Genomic DNA, 20,240 nt, shown 5'->3' on the forward strand with positions numbered 1-20,240 from the left:
ATCCAGACCAGAACCAAAATCGAATCAGCTTGTTCTTATCACCGACCCAATTCATACCAGAAGTTTTGTCATAAACCGTCCACAACCTTTTGAGATATCGTGCTATATAATCGCTTTTCACCACATCTCTCAATGGTGAAGAATCGCTAAAATTCTCGGATCCGGATCTTCAGAAAAATCGAATAGATTCGTCCTTGTTACACACCCAAATTAGTTCCAATCCGTCCATAACTTTTAGAGCTATCCCGCTCACAGACAAACAGACAGACAGGGGTGAAAACATAACCTCCAGCCACCTCCGATGGTTTAGATAACAATACACTGGGTGGTTTGTCATAGTCTTCCCAGGGGGAGTAGTTGGGGCAGGAAATTGGAACTTGGCTATGGTGCCAGCACACAACGGCCTAGTCTCTGTTAAAAAGCTAGATAATGGGAGTTTTAACGTCTACCATCAGCAAATGCTGGGAGATGAGAGCTCGGCTTAATGTCACATTCGACCAATGGTGTACTCATCAATGAAACACTCTCCTCTGCGAAGCAACAGTGATGGTTTGTACTCAGGTCAGAAATCAAACCCAAACTAGATAGCTAAAGCGTGAGTATGCCATCTCTGAACTATCCTGTCACTGTATTTTCCATTTATTAATGAAAAATGTCAACTTATGACTTATCTTCCCCACCTGTATTCCTGATAAGTTTCCCTCCATTCATGCCTGTCACTTTTCTTCTTCTCTTCCTCTCCAACTCCCTCTTCCTCTTCCTTTTCTTAAATTTCCTTTTTCCTCATCATGTCATTTGCCTCTTGGTGAAACATAATAAGTCAGACATGATGTGTAGGTGGCAGGTGAGGTCAGCAGAAAGCATACTCACTTTCAAGCCATGACAGCTTGTTTCACTACTCAATATTTCAGGTATCAACATTTCAATGGAGAGCTTGTACTCCACACCACTCATCAAAGAACAAGTGCAGCACATACAAAATTTAACAGGGTTGTATGATTTGAGACAATACCTTGAACAGAGCTAGGAAGACTCCACAGAGCACCGCAGCAACATTCCAAGGGCTGGCCGTCACCACCTGTGAAGGCCCCATACAACACGCATCCTTCAAGAACTGTACAAACCAATTCAAATAAGGGTCAACAGTAACCTACAAGTGAACTATGCAATAATTACCTCTGCCACCGAAGGTGGAAGGAGGTTATATTTTCACCTCTGTCTGTCTGTTTATCTGTCTGTCTGTGTGTGTGCAGGATATCTCAAAACGTTGTGGACAGATCCGGATGAAATTTTGTGGGCAGTTTGGGTGTGTGACAAGGACGAACTGATGAGCGTTTTGGTGAAGATCCGGATCCAACGATGAGAATTTTTAAAGTGATTCTTCACCATTGAGAGATTGGGCCAAAAACGATATATAGCATGATATTTCAAAAATGTATTGGGCCCGATATGTTCTCGTGGATCAGACATTGCGTGGCAGAGGTATGTGCTCTACCGAGTGCCCTTTTAGTTTGAAATGTTATTGCTGATATATTCCCTTTGAAAATCTCAGGTCTACATTTGGCTGTCCATTCTGCCAGGATAGTGGATTATTAGCCTTTTCAGTAGAGTCAGTTGATATCATGTGTTATTGCCTTGGTCCAGTCACAAAGTGGTGAAACCATTTGACATTACACAGGCCAAAACTCTCACATGATGCACTTCCTGGATGAACGGATCTTTCCACTCGAATACAACGAAGAACAGTTCTGTCAGCTGATCTGCCTCTCGCCGTTGGTTGTACTTCTCTTGATTGGTCTGTCAAGAGAAGGGTTCAATACATCTTAACCACACTTCGTGTTCGACTCATAACATCCCCAAGGCAACAGGCGATGGGCATGCAAACTGCTTACAGATGAAAAGCAAGTGCTGCTGAAAAATATCCAAAACTGAATAAAAAGTATATATATATATATATATATATATATATATATATATATATATATATATATATATATATATATATATATATATATATATATATATGTTGTGGTTCTGCGAATTTCCCCACCCTGTTATGGCAACCACCATATAGCAGTTCCCGAGGTAGATTACTTCTCATTAAATGTTCTAGACAGTCCTTTCCTTTTGTCTGGTGGGTTACAAAGGGGATATGTGTTGTCGGGTTAGGTAGGTTTTTCCCCCACATTCTCCCCATTTTTCTATTTGAATTTAAACTATAATCAAGGGCGCGGACCATGACTACTAAGAAGGAAGACACCGTGCACGCAAGCTCATAAGCACATTGCCGCCAAAAACCCATGCAAATCGCGAGCCAGAACTCAGCCGACATACTACGTTCAACCATCACCGCAACCTTGCTGCAAAATAGATAATTACAACAGCACTGATGAAATCATACATGAACTTTCATTGCCGATTCACTTTATAAAGCATTATACAAGGCTCACATTCGAATGCTCGCTCATCAGATTCACAATTATTCAACCACGCTGCTTCAACCACCACAAGACTACAATTACCTCCACATCACAAAACCAAGAAAAAGAGCAATCGGAGATTGCAAACCCTCGCCAGGACTTCTTTTGAGTGGCGTATTTATATAGGTTTTCAGGTAAATCCAATATGGCTGCCAAACCATGTGGTTTATGATGTCATATGTGTGGCTTTTGTTCCTCATGGACAGGCGGTCACATGTGCAAAGTTTTGCCTCAATCTTTTCAGCCATTTCAGAGAAAAAGATTTTTTAACGTTTTAAAAAAAAAACCCCCCCAAAAAACAATATGGCTGTCGAAACACATGACCGATGACATGAAAAAAAAATGTGTGGACCATTTTATCCCCAGATGACCCTCAAAATTTTTTATTCTGATCGGATGCAACGTTCTACATATGTAATTATGATGTCATAACGAAGGCAAGCACTGATGTCATAAAAACACCACACTCATTCCCCATGAGGAGTGCTTTCTATATGCCAAATTTCAATTTTTTCCTTGGTGTGGTTTCAGAGATACAGAGGTCCAAAGTTTTTCTGTTTTTCCAATAAGGCTGCCACACCACATGACCTATGATGTCATAATTATCAATGAAACGTTCTGCATGAGTAGTTGCAACAATGGTGAAAATTTCATCTCAATCCGACAAGCAGTTGCGGAGAAAAAACATGAAACTTCTGTGCGGACAGACAGACAAACAGACAAACGGACCCAAATGCAATACCCTCTCAGAATCCTCTGGCAAGGGTAACAACCATCATCTCGCTTTGCTCACACACACCATCAATTCAGCCTCAACCATCGCTCTTACACCACAGCACCATTTGAAGCACTCTTCAACTACAACACCGCTCCAACCACCATCTCAACCACTCACCTGTGATTGACGATAGCAACCACTATCACGCCTGCTCGGGGTGCTGCTTTGCACCTGTTCGGATCGCCACAATCAACCAAGCTCGCTGCTGTTTAGCATAGGTTTGTGCTAACATTTCTATCATTCCTCCCTGTTGGCGGCAACCATCGCGTTGCCCAGAGAACCATCCGCAACCCTCCCAAACGCTTGCGCCATCAGCGGGGAGCGATGCATGCTGCCCCCATGTTAAGTTGGAAGGTCACCCTCATGGCTCGTCTCGAGGATGAATGAGGCCATTTCTGGACTGACGGGTTCGTGGAGAGGGTGGCGTCAGGACTCGGGTGAAATCTGGGCCAATGGGCATGGTGCGCTCAAAACACGAGGGACGGAGATTGGTTGCTGTGTTGCATGGTTACGCCTGTCAAGGACAATAAGCTCCACCCCACTCAGAGCGAATAAAATAGCGAGCGCTCTGGGGCGAAAAGGGATTTCGGATGGACTTTCTGGTGGTGGATTTGAAGTGAACTGAAGTGGAGCAACACAAGATGCAGCGGAGCTCCAAGGGACGAACTGGACCAATAACCAGGCCGCACAGCGACACCCCTCTATCTCAGTCCCTTCTCCCTTGCCTTTCCCCAATGCAGGAAAGCTCACCAGCCCACGCCGGGTGAGCACAGAAGTCGACTAATGCCTCAACCTTTCCGTTTTCTTTCTCCCGATCTACCCTTCTGCGTGTGAAGCTGATGATGCCTTGTATTTTCAAATAAGTGGTATAAACTAGATACATCGTAGTAACTCTGCTCTTTGTCGCTTTTCTTTTTATCAATTACTTGCTTGTTTCTTGAATGTGTTTCCCAATGAAGTGTACATATGCTCCCCACTCGTGTCGTTCTTACAAAGTAAACCCCCTCTTATGAATTGTTCTTTCATTGGTCCAGCAGTCTGCACTTATGGTTAGCCTGGGAGTTTTTTTATACCACCAATTGGCTCACGTGATTAGCCGGTGCTGCACCTATCTGTTCCGTTCGGCAGAAGACCACCAGGCACTGCACCGAGAGCGTGGCCTCGAGTTAGGTTGCCATACCACCAGAAAGGTATCGTGGAAACCTCAAAGCATAAACCTGCTCAGCGGGTAGTCCAAGTCAAGCGGCTATGGCTGTATAAGATCTGCAGCGTTATCTGTGGTTGGCGGTCTCAGGGCTGGGAATCAGGAAGATAAGCCTGGGAAGCCCCCACATGGTAGTCCCGGACCTCAGTTCCATAACAATATATATATATATATATAGTTATGGAACTGAGGTCATATATATATATATATATATATATATATATATATATATATATATATATATATATATATATATATATATATACAGTAGACTAGGCGCAAGTCGGCAGCGTGTAACTCGTCACTCGCCTAAGTCGGCAGCGTCAAAAAGTCCCGAATTTATCTCATGTTAAGTCCCTATGAATAAAGGGTCATCCCTCTGTAAGTCGTCATCTCTAAGTCGTCACTTCGTCTGTTCCCACGTAATGGAAACTCAAGTAAATTACCACTCCTAACTCGTCACACGGAACTGCTGCCTCGTGAGAAGCCCGATTTCATGGAATCGTGATGCTCGCTCATTGGTTTACACCGCCAGTGATAGGCAATTTATAACTGCGTACACACATTGATCGCACTGCAGGCAGGACAATGGCGACTAAGCGTAAGCTTACAACTAAAACCTACCAAGAAAAATACGACATTATCCAGTTTTGCGAGGCAAACCCACTGATAAAGAAAACAGCCATAGCTGAGAAGTTAGACATCAAACGACAGACATTGAACGATATCTTGAAGAATAAGGGCAAGATATTTGGACAAGTGGAGAAGATCGCGAGGCCGGTGGTAAGTGTGAAACGCGTGAAATGTGTGTCCTTTGAAGATGTCGATGACGCGCTCATCATCTGGTTTCGGCAAATGTTGGCTCAGCCAAATATTCGGTTGGACGGTGAAAAATTGCTGCTGAAGGCACGTAAATTCGCTGCGGACCTCGGGCATGATGATGCCGAGACCTTGCCGATGCACTGGATAGACAGATTCAAAGTGAGGTGGGGAATCGGCAAGGTCAAGAAGTGCGGCGAATCAGGCAGCGTGGATTCGGCAGTGGTGCACGACTGGAAGGATGGCAAATTGAAAGACATCTTGGAAAGGTATCAGCCTCGGGACGTGTACAATGCCGATGAGACTGGGCTTTTCTGGCAGATGCTGCCAGAAAAGTCTCTGGGGTTCGTTGGTCAATCCCAGCATGGTGATAAGCAGGCGAAGTTGTTGTCTTAGTTGTTCATTATCTTTACTTTTGATAAACTGATTCATGAATTCCATCTTTGCTTGATCACTTTCCAATTCACCAATGAACCCCCACCTATGCCCCGAGGATTGTGTTTTCCTTTTGGTACAATAGCCGGCTGTCACACATACGTGTCCAGGCCACGCGCGACTTCATCCTTCACCCCACAGTCATCATGAATGTTCGCATACGCGTAAGTCGTCACTTTTTTCTCGGTCCCGATGGTGACGACTTACGCCTAGTCTACTAATATATATATATATATATATATATATATATATATATATATATATATGTATATATATATATATGTATATATATATGTATGTATGTATATATATATATATGTATGTATACCGTATTTTCACGACCAAAAGGCGCACCGTGCCAAAAGGCGCAGTCTCAGTTGTGTGTGCCGTTCCTGTATTTGACACACACATAAGGCGCTCCTCACGATAGGGCGCGGGTTTTATATGAATATCCTCTACTACGTACGTCCGCCGTACAACAACACACTCACACAAGCACACAAGTGTGCGTATTTAAAAATAGATCGGGAGCAAAATTGAGTTTGGTTGTGCTTTATTAAAGTATTAGTTACAAAAATACTAAAACAATCAAATACCGGTAATAGTCTTTAATCAAATCCATCGAAATCCTCATCCTCTGTTTCGGAATCGAACTGCGCTAAACCCAACCTAGCAGGTCCACCTTCCTCGCCGTCAGAGTCACTTTCTGCACCGTGCGGCTCCTCCGAAATGATGCCGGCTTTAGCGAAAGCTCGGACAACAGTGCCAGCAGACACGTTAGCCCAGGCATCAACAATCCAGTGGCAAACTGTGGCGTAACTCGCCCGGCACTGCCTTCCACCCTTTGTGAAGCTGTGCTCTCCTTCGGTCATCCACCGCTCCCACGCCGCTCGCAGCCTCACTTTGAACGGCCGGTTCACGCCGATGTCCAGCGGTTGGAGTTCCTTTGTCAAGCCTCCCGGAATCACAGCAAGCGTAGCGTTCATCTGCTTCACTTGTATTTTCACGTCGTCGGTGAGATGAGCACGCATCTCTTTGCCATTTTCGGGGTTGTTAAAACAGCAATGTTCTGCATACCGCACATACCTGTTCTTTTATACATAAGCCACGCCCACATTTACCCCCAGTTCTAATGTTCACAAATACGTCCGCCTTACAATGACGACACACAAAGGGCGCACTGCACTATAGGGCGCGTCGCACATTTTGACAAAAATCTAAGACGTTTATATGCGCCTTATAGTCGTGAAAATACGGTATATATATATATATATATATATATATATATATATATATATATATATATATATATATATATATATATATATATATATATATATATATATATTTATATATTGTTGCGGTTCCAGGAACCGCATCCCTCCAAAGCAATAGCAAACATACAGCGGTCCCTAGACAGTTATTCCATTAATATACGTTCAGACAGACCCTTCCCTTTTGTCTAGCGGGACAACGGGACAGTCCGTTCTTCATAGCTAGGTCTGATTAAATCTCTGCACTCATTCCTATTCTTTTTTTCTACTCTTCTACTCTTATTCCTGAGGTAAATCCCAGCCACGTGCACCCTTCGCTGTGAGATTGGTCCTCAGCAAGGGCCAAGCAGACATTACGCCGGACACCCCTCTGCAGAAATCACAGCCTGTTAAATGCACGTGCAGCGATAATTTCCAAACACGTACCGAGGAGATGGAAGAAACGGCACCCTAAATGGTGGCAACTTGCAAAGCGCACGCGGCCGTGCCCTTTCCAACCCATTTCCAAATCTCCATCTCATAATTATATCTAATCCTTTCCCTCAATTCCCTGACACAGATCAGGGCTGACACCATGCATCCCACCGCCTCTGATAACCGCGAACACGATGCACGATGGCGGGTGGACCTGTGCACTGACGTGTACAATGGAGGACCCGCGCGCACTGTACAGGGCATGCTCGATGGCGGGCGGACCCACACGCTGACCACATGTACAATGGCGGACTCTTGCGCAGCCTGTGATACTTTATCATCGTACAGAACGGGGCACGAATAACACACATCTTTGGTCGGGTCTGCGCATGGGGTTACAATAACGTCTTACCGTCGGTCTTCACTCACCACGACAGCCACAAATGTCTCCCCCGGACGGTAGACATCCTCCTGCACCTCCGCCTCAATGCAGTTGCTACGAGGCAGAGGCATGCTGTGCGGCCAGATCGCTCGGGCCACGTGGCACACCACGGAGCAGGCACATTGACCAGCGTCGACCACGGGTCGCCGGGGCACGGCACGGGGTTCGGTGTAAAGGCGATTCATATCACGGAGTTCAGTGCAAGGCGAGTCATACCACGGGGTTCGGAGCAAGACGATTCCGTAGCTTGGAACCATCTTGCCGGAAGTGGAGTGGAGTGGAGCCGCTTCCGGTCATTGCGGCCGGCCCGTGTGCTGGCCGGGGCCCAACCAGAGCGCCCGATTCGGGTGACACCGCTTCGGGTCGTCGCCCCCGCCCCGCACCACCGTATCTATAAAAAGACGTGTCGCGGGGCGGTGGAGAGTCGTCATCGTTCCTGGTGTGTGTCGTTCCTGCTCGCCATTGCTGTCGGCTCGTTCTGTCTGGCTTGGGATTGACAACCTACCCATTCACCTCCGCCAGTGGTGCACAATCCTGAGTTGCAGGTAAAGAAAATATATATATATATATATATATATATATATAGATTAGGCCTTAGTTATTTTATAACTTGGTTTACGCAGTTATTCAGCTAAAATGTAGGGTCGGTAGGTCGAAATATAAATATAAATATAATTTCAATTTTTGGAAATTATATATTTTTATGATTTTTTTCAGATCCTCCATGGAAAAGACAAGGGTAGGTGGGGAGGAAATAAATATAAATCCCAGACCAGAAGGATCGAAGAAAACATTGAAGATGGAAGATCATTCAAATGCAGGATGCCCATGTTCACTGTATCATCCGATGTGAAAAACAATAAAGAAGGATTAAAACCTGTTTTTACAATATAGTCTGGCATGTTTTTCTTATAGAAACCTGTTGGATCATCAAACAAATGGAAACAATGCTAAGAAAATTACTGTCCAAGTTGTAGATGTGTGCGTTCACACCAGTGCATAGTGCTGGATATGATTAAAAAAAAAGGTATCTACTCGGAGTCAACACGCTCAAAACGGTCAATCAGAGCCATATTACCAGCTCTTACTTTTCAGTGGGCATCTGATCGTACCGTCTCCCCATCCCCATAAGCACATCAAAGGCTGAATATCAGCATCTCACAGGGAAACTTTGACGTACTTGGCACCAAAATCTTTCAATACAAACAGCGGTGTCCAACTTTCGATGGAAACAAAATCGGCACGATCGAGAGTAGCCTGCGAATCATCCCTGCTGCTGTACTGAATTGATGCAATCGTTCGGCCAGAATATTCGTCGTCAAGATGTTGTGTGATTAAATCACCAATACAGTCACTCAAATTTATACCGCTGACATACTTCTTAACAATCACTTTCGCCCCAGAAACCACAGTCAATCTGAACCACGCTGGCCACTGCTCAGACGCCATGACCGAAGACAACTGCACAGTTCTACTGCACAGTTTGGTTAAAGGTGACTCGCATTTTGGCGCGCGCGCACGAAATTATATTTTGAAAATAAATGCCGACGTTTACATTTCGGGTTTTGAAACTTTTGCACCTTCGGCGGAAAATGTATAAATATAAAAGGCTAAAAATGTGTTTTATATTTATATTTCATTTCGGAAAATATACGTCAGCGGATCCGTAAACCAAGTTATAAAATAACTAAGGCCTTACGTGACGTGAACACAGATGAGGTCTATATCTTAATTCTCATGTCTGACCCTCACTAAAACATGAACATAACAATATACATGTATGTGTATATGTATATTGCTATAGCCACATGGGTCGTCCCAGTTGCCTGGTGCGAATCCCGGTGGGCCGCATCAACAACATCCGTAATGGCCAGCTGAGCCGAAGACTTTGAGCCGGATCACTTGTCCATTGTCACGATACCGTAATGATGGGACCTCAATCAGCTGGTGTTACACTAATTGGTGCTGCACGCTTCATCTCTAATTAACGGCCGAGCGAGCCGATAAGGCACCGGTATGGTCAAGGTGCACAGGGTTCATTGCTGCTCCCAATGAATCCTCAACGGACTCACCTAATTGCAATGGCGATCACCACGGTTCAAATTTACCCAAACACTAGGTACATTTAATTGTAGCAATAATGGTGCACCGGGGAAGGAAATACAAAAGAAGCAATCACACTGAATCAACAATAAAACCCCATGAACCAACGATGAATGGAAGATCCTTAAATAAATTTGCCTTATCGGGCCCAGTTATCCACACCATGACAGAGAGACAGAGGGATTCACGAGACAAAAAATACTGGGTGATGCCTGGCGGGACACCAGTGGATGATGAAACTCACAGGTCCCGGCTGCTTAGCAGGGAATGGGCCACTGTGACCTGCGTGCTCTGGTTTGAGAGAAGAGAGAGAGTGATTCTGGCTATGTGAGGTGTGGCTCTGGCATGGCAGCCCGAGCTCATTATAAATTCCTTCTGAGGCTGAGTCTGGGCTTGTCCTCTGCTTCCACTCAATGCACCCGCCTTTTTCGCACCAGGCCTCTGTCACCCATGACATGACGTGCTCCTCTCCTCTCATTCACCATTGGCCCCGTGTGAAAACTAAACGATACTACACAATGTTAACCCTGAGAGTCAATTCCACAACTATATATATATATATATATATATATATATATATATATATATATATATATATATATATATATATATATATATATATATATATATATATATATATATATATATACATACATGTCACACACACACACACACACACACACACACACACACACACACACACACTCTTTTCCACTAGAGTCCAAAATACTTGAATTGTAGTTCAGAGTATCAATCAAAAAAAGGACCACTGGACCTGTCGCTTATCTGGGCTCTCCCATCACGTTGTAACCCAAATTTGGTAGCATTCTGACTGGTGGGTCTGGAGAAGAAAATTCATGAATGAATTTACGAATTTTCCCAATAATTTATTATGTCTGCCATTTTGGCACACTTTCGGTCACTTGATCGGCATAACCAAAGCAATTTAACATCGTGACCCTGTAGTAATGTTGCAACCCAAATTTGGTAACATTCTGACTGGTGGGTCAGGATAAGAAGATTTTTGAAGGAATTCACAATTTACCAAGTCCGACATTTTGACATGCTTAAAGTCACGTGACTGGAATGAGCTTTGCAATCCCCGTTACCAGTCAGGAGTGAAACCTTGTTGCCAGATTTCAGCCTGAGCAGCCCAGCGGTTTGGCTGGAGAAGTCGAAATAGGAGACGGACGGACAATACCTTTTCAAAGACAATTCAAAGAGCCTCAAAGCTCTTCACCACCTGTGCATGATGACAATACCTTTTCGGGAATTCCAATTCCAGATAAAGTAATAATTTCCCATCACCTCCTGATGAAACTCGTCCAGCCTGGAGTCATCGGCTGGCGTGCGAATCAGAGACAGCTTCACCCATGTGCAGAATCCACCCGAGAAACTCCATAGCGTTCGCGAGGTCATGAGTTTTTCCAAGTATGCTGAACCATTGTTGCTGTCAAAGGACACTACAAATAGTAAATCATGATATAAAATACATTATTCAGTCATATAAATTACAGTAAATCTGATAATGCAGACTCACTTTAACACAGCGCCATTACAATACATTTACGTGTTCCGTTGGGAACATGCGAGATTAAGAAGTCACCAAATAAATTTCCACATCCATCATGAAAAACACGTCTGTAATGTTTTTTATATAGTGAAAGTTAACTAACCACTATTAATTAATTCATATGTGAACCAGCGAAGCTGGAGAAAAGGAAGTAATTAATTCATATGTTAAATCCCCATCAGACAGCCAAACCTCTTTGAAAGAGGGTAAAGATAAGAAAAGTATGGCTCTTGACAACATTCAGACACAAAGACAGACAGACACAGGGTGAAGAAATGACATAAATTAATCATCTACAACTTAGACATAATATACATTCAAGGTACAAAATCAACTTATGGTTAAATTAGAGAAAAAAAAAATTAAGTGTCGAGCCATGCTCAAGGCCGGTTGGGCACGCTAGTTGAGCCCATGGATCTTGCAGAATACAACAAACCATGAGTGGTGCAGGCAAACACACAATGAGGGACGGGCATGGATAACTTTGATATAATCCACATTCCTGATACAAAATCAACTTGTGGTTAAACGTAGACATAAGTAACAGTGTTATGGTTACATTGGACAACTTTGTCAAACCATGCCCCGAGGGCAACTGGGGTGACGTATTAAAAAGTCGGAGCACAAAATCAGTTTGTCTGCAAGTGGACTCACTGACTGAGACGCATACGTGCACACACACACACACACACACACACACACACACACACACACACACACACACACACACACACACACACACACACACACACACACACACACACACACACACACACACACACACAGGTCAAACAGTGGACCCAGTTCCAACATTAATTTGGTCTTTTATCGCCACAAGCCATGAGCAAGTATCAAAACTATTAATGTGGTCAAGATTTGTCAACTGTCATAGGAATCGTACTGCCACATCATTACCAAACCTTCACATCATTTCCCATTTCAGATTCAAACGAATGACATGTGCAAAGTGACCGAGTCATTTTCAAATTTCTCAGAAAAGCAAAACGCTTGAGCAGACCGGTGGAGCAAACGGTACCTGTGAGTGAAGTCATCAAAGCTGGAGAAAAGCAAGTAATTAATTCCACTAAAGTCTTGCTGTGACTGGTTCAGGCGAAAATGCAGGAAGAGCAATTCGTGTTGCAGAACGGCCTCAGGACCTCGTATGACGAGTGCACGCTTCTGAAACAAACAAAACACAAATCAGAACCTCCCCCCGACCCATGTGACTCTGCCTGTACACAGGTCATGTGACCCATGTGACTCATTTGCAAAAGCCACTTGCGTGATTTTACTTTCACAATAAATAATCCATAATTACTTGGAGACCACCCCTGACCCAAGGTTTGCCTCACACCCAGGGTACGTTGTCATGCATATTGGCTTCAGAGTACACCTCCTGAATGACACAGGCGAGGGGGCCAGGCTCTCCAGGGTGGTCCAGTGGAGGAAGCGTGCCATAAAAGTGTTTGCAGGAGAGAAGCTCAGCCCTCTCTGGGAACAGTACGATTCCTGTGGAGTATCGGCAGGCACACACGGGTTTGACAGGGTGGGATCGACTGGAACATTGCTTTGCCCAACATAATCCCCATTGCTCAAAGTTTACGATTGTGCAAGTCTTGGCACACTCCCTATTTACCTGGTGCTTCAAAGCTCTTCACCTCCTTGAATGAGACGGACATTGCAGGGTGTTTGGCTTGTCGCTGGAAGTCCGAGATTGACTGGTATGCCACAAAAGCAGCGACGGCCGCAAGCAACAGGAACACGATCACAAGGCCACAAGATGCCACGTTCTTCAGCCAAACCTTGGCGAGGGTGCTCTTCCAGTAATGTGCTGCGTTTTGTGGGGCATCCAGTAGTTCATCTGATTGGGTCAAAGAGCCACAGTTTGGCTATTCAAGGGAAAGTACCATACACTTTCAAAGAGATAATCCCTTCTCTGTCCGTTTCTGCTGTACAAATTGACTGGCGAGATAACTTGAGGCTTGTGTTTATACTTAAACCTGAGTTACCCAATGTAGGTTCAATTCCCAGCAGAAAAAAAAAACAAACAGTGACAATAAAATGTTGTCCTACTTCTTGTTAGGAATCGAAACTCAGCGAGGGCGCCTCGTTGGGAAAATGTTGGGAGTTGAAACCAGCCTAAACAGCTTGGAGGCAAGTGTGCATACCTCTAGGCCATCCTTCCAGCCCTAAATCTCGGCTCATTGAAAAGCTTAATAAAAGGAGGGCAGCAGGTTCACTTACTGACAGACGATCAAATTGGAACACGGAGACGATGACAATGACAATGACATCACACAAGTGGATGAGTGGCGGGGCTTGTCAATCGTCTCCTAGTGTCCTTGTTGTGAATGTTTAGTTTACTGGATCTACTTAATCCTTTTGTCATTTGAGAAGGCACTCAATGCTTGTTGAAGATCAATCAAATTTATGAAACGTCGAAATTCTACTGCAAGTTTAAATGAAATGTTAAAATTCAGGTTGGTTGTGAACACGACAATATCGTTACCAGAATAATTGAAAGTTGACTGCATGCTTCCTCCAGACCTTATTAAGATGCAATTTCAAGACGTCGATGGATATGGTGCCGAGACTATAAGGTGGGGCAAAATGTTCCAAATTGTACATCGGCGTTTCTAAATGAACGAGACACGTGTCCTTGGCTTGAACAATTAAAAGACATGCCATGTAAACGGTAATGTCTTCTGTTGAAACAAGGTTCGTACGTTGATAAAAAATCTCAACGGTTTGGATCAGGTTCCACCTTAACTTGCTATTTCCTTGAATTATATTTTTGGGCTCTACCATGATTCTTACACACTGCATAAAATAGCTGTAAATCCCAATTTAATCAGACTCGGTGGTGTAATGGGTAGGTGTGTCCGCTCCGAGTCTGGAAGGTCGGCGGTTCAAACCCCAGCCAGTCATAACAAAGACCTTAAAAATGGTAAGTGCTGCTTCCTTGCTTGACGTTCAGCATTCTAAAGGTTAAGAGCGTGGACAATTCCGATCAGTTGGCATCCATGGGGAAGCAAAAACAGGAACACGGCGATTCTTCCCTGGAGGGAAGAATGGGATTGAAGGGAGCGTAGGAGTTTATTCCAAAGGTAGGGAAAAAGAGGAATGAAAGAGTGAAGGTGAGCAGTGATTCGTGATTTTGGTAGTTTTACCAGAAGGGGGTTGCTAACAGACCTTGAGCGCCCTGAGGAAATATGGGGCATATTGCAGACAGAGCAGGGGGGGGGCAAGACCGGAGAGGAGACGGCAGAAGACAGAAAGACCACTCACCTGCCTGCGGTGAGAGAGTGAGAAGCCCAAAGACTCAGCCTCATCGCGGGAGATACCAATGATCCGAAATGCTTTGGTTTCCACAGCGTGAAGCTGAGAAAGGTGAGAGGCAGGAGCACCAGCCCAAAGGGGAGAGCAGTACTCCATCAGGCTGCGGAAGAAAGGTTTGTATGTAGTCAGGAGCTCAGGTGGGCCGAGGAAGAACTTTGCACGACGGAGGATTCCCAGTCGGCGACTGGCTTTGGAGGCCAGGTTGGAAATGTAGCTTTCCCAGGAAAGATCATGGCAGATAGTGAGACAAGCTTGAATGAAAGGACTTCAAGAGGATTGTTGAGAAAGTAGATTTGGGAGGTGGGGGGGGGGGGTTCGAACCGGTCCTTTCAGAGAGACATAGCGAGAGTGTGAGATTTGTCAGGATTGAAAGACATGTTCCATGAGTTGGACCAGTTTGTGATTTTATCCAGGTCTGCAGAGAGCAAAGAAACTGTAGCATGTTGCCAGAAAAACAGAAGCAGACGCATCAACATAAGAAAGCTAGCCACAGCTCTGGGCCATGATGCATGGACTTTTACTTTGGGTTTTCATGTCTTCACAGGTTGTGACTCGGTTAGCTCGTTCTCTGAACAGGTCAAACATAAAGGCCTGAAGCTGATGCAGTAAAATTCATCCTTTCAAGAAGCATTCAGTGCACAAGGTGAACGGCAGAGCACGACAAAGGAGATCTTTGTAACCCTCGAGAAATTTACATGCAAATTGTATGCTACTCGCACTACCATCAGCCGTGTCAAGGAGCGATGATACCACCTTTGGAGAGTCAAAAAAGGAGGTGTAGAAGCAGGCCAGCTTCCACCTTGCAAGGGTAGCCGACATCAACATACGTTACAAGTGAACTGCCAGAATTGTATTTGGCGACACAGTTTTGTCTCCTGTCCTGATGTGCCCAGTCCACTTAATAACAGTTGGACTCCAGGATCTGTCGGGCAGCTTACTGTGTGCTGGATAATAGGACCCCTGCACCAGAGGTCATTTTGGACTTCATATCCTGCAAATGTAATACCTGGTTTTGGCTTAATGGTTAGGGTGGTGGGCTTGGGATCCGAGGATCCTGATTTCAAATTCCACTCGGCTATTGAATTAATACCAGGTGGGGTTGACTCTGCTTGTCATCCTTGCGAGGTCGGCAAAATGAGTACCAGCTTACTGGTATCCTGTGTCGGAGGGGCGACCTGTCCAGGATTGTGCCCAATTGCCAAGGAGACTGCTCAGGCAGCACCAACGCTCTGCACAGAGTATGGTCCCAATGGATGGATGGATATCCTGCAAATGTGAAAAAAGTTGCCATTTGCCCAAATGTTAGTGTCACTGTCTGGCCAATGCACTTCCATGCACAGAGGAATGCAAGCTACAGAACTGTACAAACATCTATATATTAATACTGAAGGACCAATTTTGTGCTCCTCCAAGCGGTCGCGTCACGTTTTTCTCAGTACTGTGACCTGGACTGAAAGAAACTTCATACCTGTAAGAGTACATCGCACATAGTGGCAATAGTCAACTTTCAACTCTGAAGCAGAATAAACACTTTTCGTTTTACATGGCGACGTGTGACGTCACCGCTGAGAGGCGTAAGGACGTCATGACATCGGTCATTCGCTGACGTCATTACGTCTGTCGTCGACAGACCGTCACCACTGAGAGGTGTAATTTCACTCCTCGAAAATAGCATCTGAAATGTAAAACACTCTTCTGCACATGCTGACGACCTCAGAATGTGAATTTGACACAAAAAAGTAACAAGAAACATTGTATCTATATATTAATACTGAAGGACCAATTTTGTGCTCCTCCGAGCAGTCGCGTCACGTTTTTCTCGGTAGTGTGACCTGAGAAGTTTTGACACGGTGTTTGTATGTCAAAGTAGACACGTGCACAAATCAGGGGACTTCTTCACAAGGATTAGTGCACACCAAAAATGTCGTGTACAAAGACGTTTTGTAGGCCTCATTAGGTAAGGCCATGGAGTACATCGACTGGGATCCGGCTCTTACAAGAGCCGCCACTGGTTGTCATATTGGGCTCATGGAACGGAATCCGTCTGTGACGGGGTTTCGGCTAGTGATCATGAATGTGGCTGAGAGAGATCCAGTCTCTGATGATGAAGCAGATGATGAGGACTCTTATTGAACAATTGATGCCAAATCAAGGTATTTTTATGGTTGTGGAAATTCACAGGACACCATATAGGTCCTTAGATCAGTTATGTCGATAAGTCTGTGTTCAGATAGATTTCCCCACCGATGTTTAAAGGGCTGTGAATCTTCAGTTAGCCGTTTTACTTCTGCTATCTTTATTTTGGACCAACCGCCTCTCAACCACCACAACCGCCTTCACGACAACCACCTTCTCTACAACGACATCTCGCCATCTCCTAAACCACATCTCAACAACGAACAACATCGCCTCACCTTCATCTCGGCAAACGCCGCCATCTTTGTGCCAGCGATGGCGAATTCCCCACGAACAACATCTCTGCCACAAGACGCGGGGACTCCTTCGTTGGCACCAGGGTCGATGATTTCACCCACGTCCGCTCTCTCCGAGCTTCGTGACAATTCGGATCAAAAGATCGAAAGGGGCGGAGCCAGCAGGGGGTCAGAGGTGAGAGATCGGAGATCAAAACCTCGCCTCACGGACCCAATATAAGGGCGCGCAGAGACGCCAAGCACGCAGTTGTGTGGAGTCGCGTTGTTTGCTGGGTCAGCCTGGAGTCCGGAGTCTGCAGTCGGTGAGGATCTGGAGAGAGCGGAGGAGATGGGAGCCTGGAGCGCAGCATGCCGTGCCGTGCCGAACTGTGGGTCACTGGGGAGAGGCCGGAGAGGAGTCGCCAACCAGCGGCATAACGGTCCGAGGTGATCGGGCCCCGGGACAGTCCAAATGACGCTGAGGAACGGACGGGCTCTTAAGAGAGCATCAACTCTGAAAGAGCAAAGGCCCGTTCGTTCCTCTGAGGCGTTGTCGACTAGGCCCGATCGATCGGGCCGCACGACGAGTCCTGGGCCGCGGTCACGCCAACTGCCGTGTGGACGGGATGCTGAGGAGCACCCAGCGAGTCGCCACGAATGCGGCAGGTAACCAGCGCGGCCTCTCGGAGCTTTTTCGGTCTTCACAGCTCCGTAAACTATGAAAGGCTCACGAGGCCCAGTTCTTGCCATTTTCCTTCCGGGGTTTTCTTCGCATGAACGTTGTGGCGCCATGACTTTAAGTAGAACTGTTAAGTGCATGTGTGTACATAATAAATAGACGGTTGTAGTTCTTTTTGTTACTAGTGTCCTGTCCCTTACCCCCATTGCATTAATTGCATACGTGCATTCGTTGCATACATGACTGCATGACTGCTTACGTGTGTGTAATAAATGTCCTTGTGTAAATGTTAACCCATTCTTTGCGTCCTTTCCCTCATTGAACTGCCATCATTAAGTTCGGAACATAGCTGGTTTTTAATAGCCGATAAAGAATCGGATCCAACGGGGCTTTCGCGATAATACCCCGCTCGGTTATCCCAAAACGAAGCGAGCTGCTTAAGCGGCTCGTTTCCAAGCAGTCTCTCGGTAGTCTGTCGGCGCGATTAATTAGGTAAAAAAGACTAGATTTTTTTTACGGAGACTAGATTGCTACGTCGGTGGGCGAGCGCGGCCGCTATTAGCTAGAAGCGGTCGCCCGCACGCCGACGGGCGGAAATCTATAACAGTATGTTTCTCATTATTTCAGAGAATATGTAATTTAATTTAATGAGGTGAATATTTGTTAATCTTTCACTGTTGCTGTTGACTCCATCAAGTTGAATACACATTCGTGTGCAGCCATTAGGACACTGGTCGCATAATTGGTAAGGGACGCGGCTATGCCGCTGATGCAGTGCACCTACTACCAGTACAATGGTGCTCATTTCACCGACCTAGGAAGGATGATAGGCTGAGTCAACCCCACCTGGTGTTAATTCAGCAGCCGACGAGGTCAAACTCAGGACCCGAGGATCCCAAGCCAGCCACCCTAACTGCTACAATGCCAGGCTTATACAAAGTTGAATGTTTTCAATACAGAACAACATGTGCAACATGAGGAGTTTCAAATTTGAAAATAATTGTGATTAACTTGTCCATGGGTTGTCAAAGTTGACACTCATTTCTGACGAGAAAGCTAACACTTACAGCTGTCCAAAAAACAGTTCTGGAAACTCAAGATAATAAGCTTTTCAAATACAATTTCGTCTGGTTACCCCCTCATGGTACCAAATCGGTTAAAATCTGGCATGGACTAATGGTGTTAATGTTACGGATTTGGAAGCCTCCTGCACACAGACAGTCAGCAGTCCCCGCAGTTCAGTTATTTCGATAAGTATGTGTTTATAGTTAGGGTCCCGTCCCGTGTCTAACGGGAATTTCATGTGCGCGCTGCGAGTTATTTTCTAGTTAGTTTTATACATCAATTCCCTTCACTACTTCGCACCATCGACGCCAATGCCCACGTGTGTTCGACCACGGACGTGAGCGGAGGTTTCCTCACCTCAGAGCTCCGACTCCACCCAGGAAAGGAGGGGGTTCCCCCTGTCCAATCAGGAGGCTCATCACCTCAGGGCCGACTCCGCCCCAGCCAGATGGAGTGTTCGGCCCGTCCAATAAGGGGAGGCCACTGATCGCCGGACAACCGACAACCACTGATTGTCCAATCCGGAGGCGAGTTACCTCAGAGCGGTTCCCTCGACCCGCGAGGGGGGAGTGGGGGAGGATAAGAAAAGGTAGTGAGCTGCCATAAAAAGAGGAGAGTAGAGTTGTCGTCGTCGTCTTTGCTCTTGACCCTTTGGTCTGTCGTCGTCATCTGCGGTCGTGGTCTGCGGTCTTTTCCGAGGCTCCTCGTGGTGGTGGTGGTGGTCGAGCAGCCAGGACCGTGGTGCTCGATCGTCGTTCGTGGCAGCCAGGATCATGGGCTCGTGGATTCCGGGTCATGGGTTTGAGTCCCACCATGGTGGGTTGGAGTCGGTGTGACCGCACAAGGCGGACAGGTACCCGGCCGGGCTCTGTCCCCCCATCTGAACTATCCTCCTCGGCTAGAGGACCGAATAAAGACCCGGCGGGGTCCATTTTATGTTGGTGTGTGTGTATATGTGTATGTGTATGTGTATGTGTATGTGTATGTGTATGTGTATGTGTATGTGTATGTGTATGTGTATGTGTATGTGTATGTGTATGTGTATGTGTATGTGTATGTGTATGTGTATGTGTATGTTTATGTGTATGTGTATGTGTGTATGTGTGTATGTGTGTGTGTGTGTGTGTGTGTGTGTGTGTGTGTGTGTGTGTGTGTGTGTGTGTGTGTGTGTGTGTGTGTGTGTGTGTGTGTGTGTGTGTGTGTGTGTGTGTGTGTGTGTGTGTG

The 20,240-nt window shown here is 45.6% G+C and overlaps 1 protein-coding gene across 5 annotated transcripts in view; it reads right to left on the minus strand.

Moving 5' to 3' along the window:
• Window positions 1–20,240, minus strand: part of PACC1 (proton activated chloride channel 1) — a 102,151-nt gene that overhangs the window by 60,331 nt on the left and 21,580 nt on the right. For 3 of the 5 annotated variants that reach the window (XM_085851558.1, XM_085851557.1, XM_085851560.1), the window contains 6 exons: window positions 13,159–13,383; window positions 12,877–13,031; window positions 12,559–12,701; window positions 11,258–11,399; window positions 1,693–1,797; window positions 1,013–1,078 (listed from right to left, as the gene is read on the minus strand). In XM_085851558.1, coding sequence (XP_085707684.1) covers window positions 1,013–1,078; window positions 1,693–1,797; window positions 11,258–11,399; window positions 12,559–12,701; window positions 12,877–13,031; window positions 13,159–13,383 — 836 coding nt within the window. Of the gene's footprint in view, window positions 1–680; window positions 802–1,012; window positions 1,079–1,692; window positions 1,798–11,257; window positions 11,400–12,558; window positions 12,702–12,876; window positions 13,032–13,158; window positions 13,384–20,240 lie in introns of all 5 variants that reach the window. The other 2 variants (XR_015050602.1, XM_085851559.1) reach the window with 2 other exon arrangements.

Source organism: Eptatretus burgeri, chromosome 13 (assembly GCF_056783735.1).
Source record: "Eptatretus burgeri isolate ZD-2024b chromosome 13, Ebu_testis_v1, whole genome shotgun sequence".
NCBI classification, from domain to species: domain Eukaryota; kingdom Metazoa; phylum Chordata; class Myxini; order Myxiniformes; family Myxinidae; genus Eptatretus; species Eptatretus burgeri.